The 2,091-nt window shown below is 44.1% G+C and overlaps 1 protein-coding gene across 1 annotated transcript in view; it reads left to right on the top strand.

The window, feature by feature from the left end:
• The window catches only part of LOC106292263 (jacalin-related lectin 17), a 27,509-nt gene extending 25,973 nt beyond the window's left edge, over positions 1–1,536 (top strand). Inside the window, exons 6-8 of the mRNA XM_013727866.1 lie at positions 488–891; positions 989–1,429; positions 1,471–1,536. Of these exons, the coding sequence (XP_013583320.1) occupies positions 488–891; positions 989–1,429; positions 1,471–1,536 (911 nt within the window). The remainder of the gene's footprint in view (positions 1–487; positions 892–988; positions 1,430–1,470) is intronic.
• The last annotated feature ends 555 nt before the right edge of the window (positions 1,537–2,091 follow it).

Below are 2,091 nucleotides of genomic sequence, written 5' to 3'. Positions count from 1 at the left end.
GAATTTGGTTATACCTCGTTGGTATTCTTCCGTAAGCAATCTCGTGTTCGGATCCAAATGAGGTCGATCGATCCAAGAACGAAAATAATTTGAAGAAGACATATTTTTTATGAATCAAATTCGTGTGTAAATAGAGTAAGAGGGAGGATGAAGATATGGAGTGAATGAAGAGGAAGAGGAGTGCTTGTTTATATAGATTAAATCCTGCCGACATACCGAGGAAATTCCGACGGAATTCCGACGGAAAAGGCTAGTTCGTCGGAATTTCCTCGGAATTTTGTAAAATCCCCCAACGGCTCTCCAACGGCTATAATATTTCCTCGGAATTCATCGGTTTTTTCCGAGGAACACATTGTTCCTCGGAATTTCCTCGGAATATTCCGACGGACTGAGGTTTCCTCGGAATTCCGTCGGTATATTCCGAGGATTTCATTTTCCGTCGGAATGTCCGTCAGAATACCGCTGTTTTCTTGTAGTGTTGTCTCAGTCGAGGGTTGGTATGATTCCTCAAATGTCATCTTGGGAATCCAGTTCAAAACTAACCAGAAGACTTCTGATTACCTAGGCTATGAGTCCGAGGGTACTGGTACTAAATTTACTCTCCAAGATAAAGACAAAAAGATCATCGGGTTTCACGGTTTCGCCAGCGACCATCTCAATTCCATTGGAGCTTATTTCGTTCTGTTACCCTCCACCACCACCACCATTCCTATCGTTCCCCCGAAGAAGCTTGGAGCTGTGTGGGACGATGGTACTCACGACAAAGTGAAAAAGGTCTTTGTAGGACTAGGCCAAGATGGTATAGCATCTGTCAAGTTTGTATACATAAATGGTTCTTATAGGGTTAATGGAATTGAACATGGGACACCAGCATTGCTTGGATTCGAGGAGGTACGTTAAAACAAAATATATAATAGCACTCCAAAAGACCTCCTTTATATTTTTTATAGTAATGCGTTGAATTTTTTTTCTATATATATATTAATAGTTCACTTTGGGATCGTACGAGTACATAACTGCTCTTTCTGCTTACACCAAAACGCTGAGCACGCAAGATATTGTAACGTCGTTGACTTTCACTACGAACAAGAAGACTTATGGACCTTATGGAAAAAAATCTGGTTTCCTGTTTACTTTTCCCGAGGAGACCGGAAAACAGATCGCCGGCTTTCATGGTACGAGCGGCAATGTTCTCAACTCCATCCAGGTTCACTACGCTCCCATACCCACCGTCCAAAAATTGGATGCACAAGGTGGCACTGGTGGAACGGAATGGGATGACGGGTCTGATCACGACGGCGTGACAAATATATACGTAAGATCAAACATGGATGGCATTCAATACGTAAGCTTCGACTATGAGAAAGCTGGACAACCGAAACAAGGAGCCCACCACGGTGGGAGTGGTAGTAGAGGATCAAAAGGAGAGGTAAGGTTTTAATGGAGTTTGACTTTTTCCTTTCTCCCTAGGATGATGACATTGTGAATCACTGCAGATTGCGATTAACCATCCGGACGAGCAAGTGGTTTCAGTAGAGGGTTGGTATGATTCCGCCAATGTCATCTGCGGAGTGCGATTCAGAACTAACCAAAAGATCTATGATTACATGGGCTATAAATTTGACGGTACTGGTACAAAATTTACTCTCAAAGTTCAAGACAAGAAACCAAGTTGCTTTGGTCTAGTGGTATAGGAACTCCAGCTGGAGTGCCCGCCCCTGGGTTCGAGCCTTGGCCATTACGGAAATTTACATGTGGGCTGTAGCACCCGAGACCGAAGACCGTTACATGGTGACGCCCTGGCAGCGTCCATGTTCACTTCGGTCTCTAGTCTGGACCAATTCGGTGGGGCCAGGATACTCGGTTAGCAAAAAAAAAAAAATATGAATGAACAAAAAAGGAAACTTTTCTGAAACCCTAAGAGTTTCACGGTTTCGCCACCAACCAGCTCATTTCCCTTGGAGCCTATTTTGCACCGTTACCCTCCGCCACCGCCCCTCCTATCGTTACCCCGAAGGAGCTTGAAGCTAAGGGTGGTGATTTTAATTCGTAAAATTTGGAGTCCATGTCCTTCCCATCACCAACTGATCG

The sequence above is a fragment of the Brassica oleracea genome, chromosome C5 (genome assembly GCF_000695525.1).
Source record: "Brassica oleracea var. oleracea cultivar TO1000 chromosome C5, BOL, whole genome shotgun sequence".
In the NCBI taxonomy this organism is placed as follows: domain Eukaryota; kingdom Viridiplantae; phylum Streptophyta; class Magnoliopsida; order Brassicales; family Brassicaceae; genus Brassica; species Brassica oleracea.
Note: the sequence above shows the minus strand (reverse complement) of the source record. Positions and strands in the feature narration are given on the sequence as shown.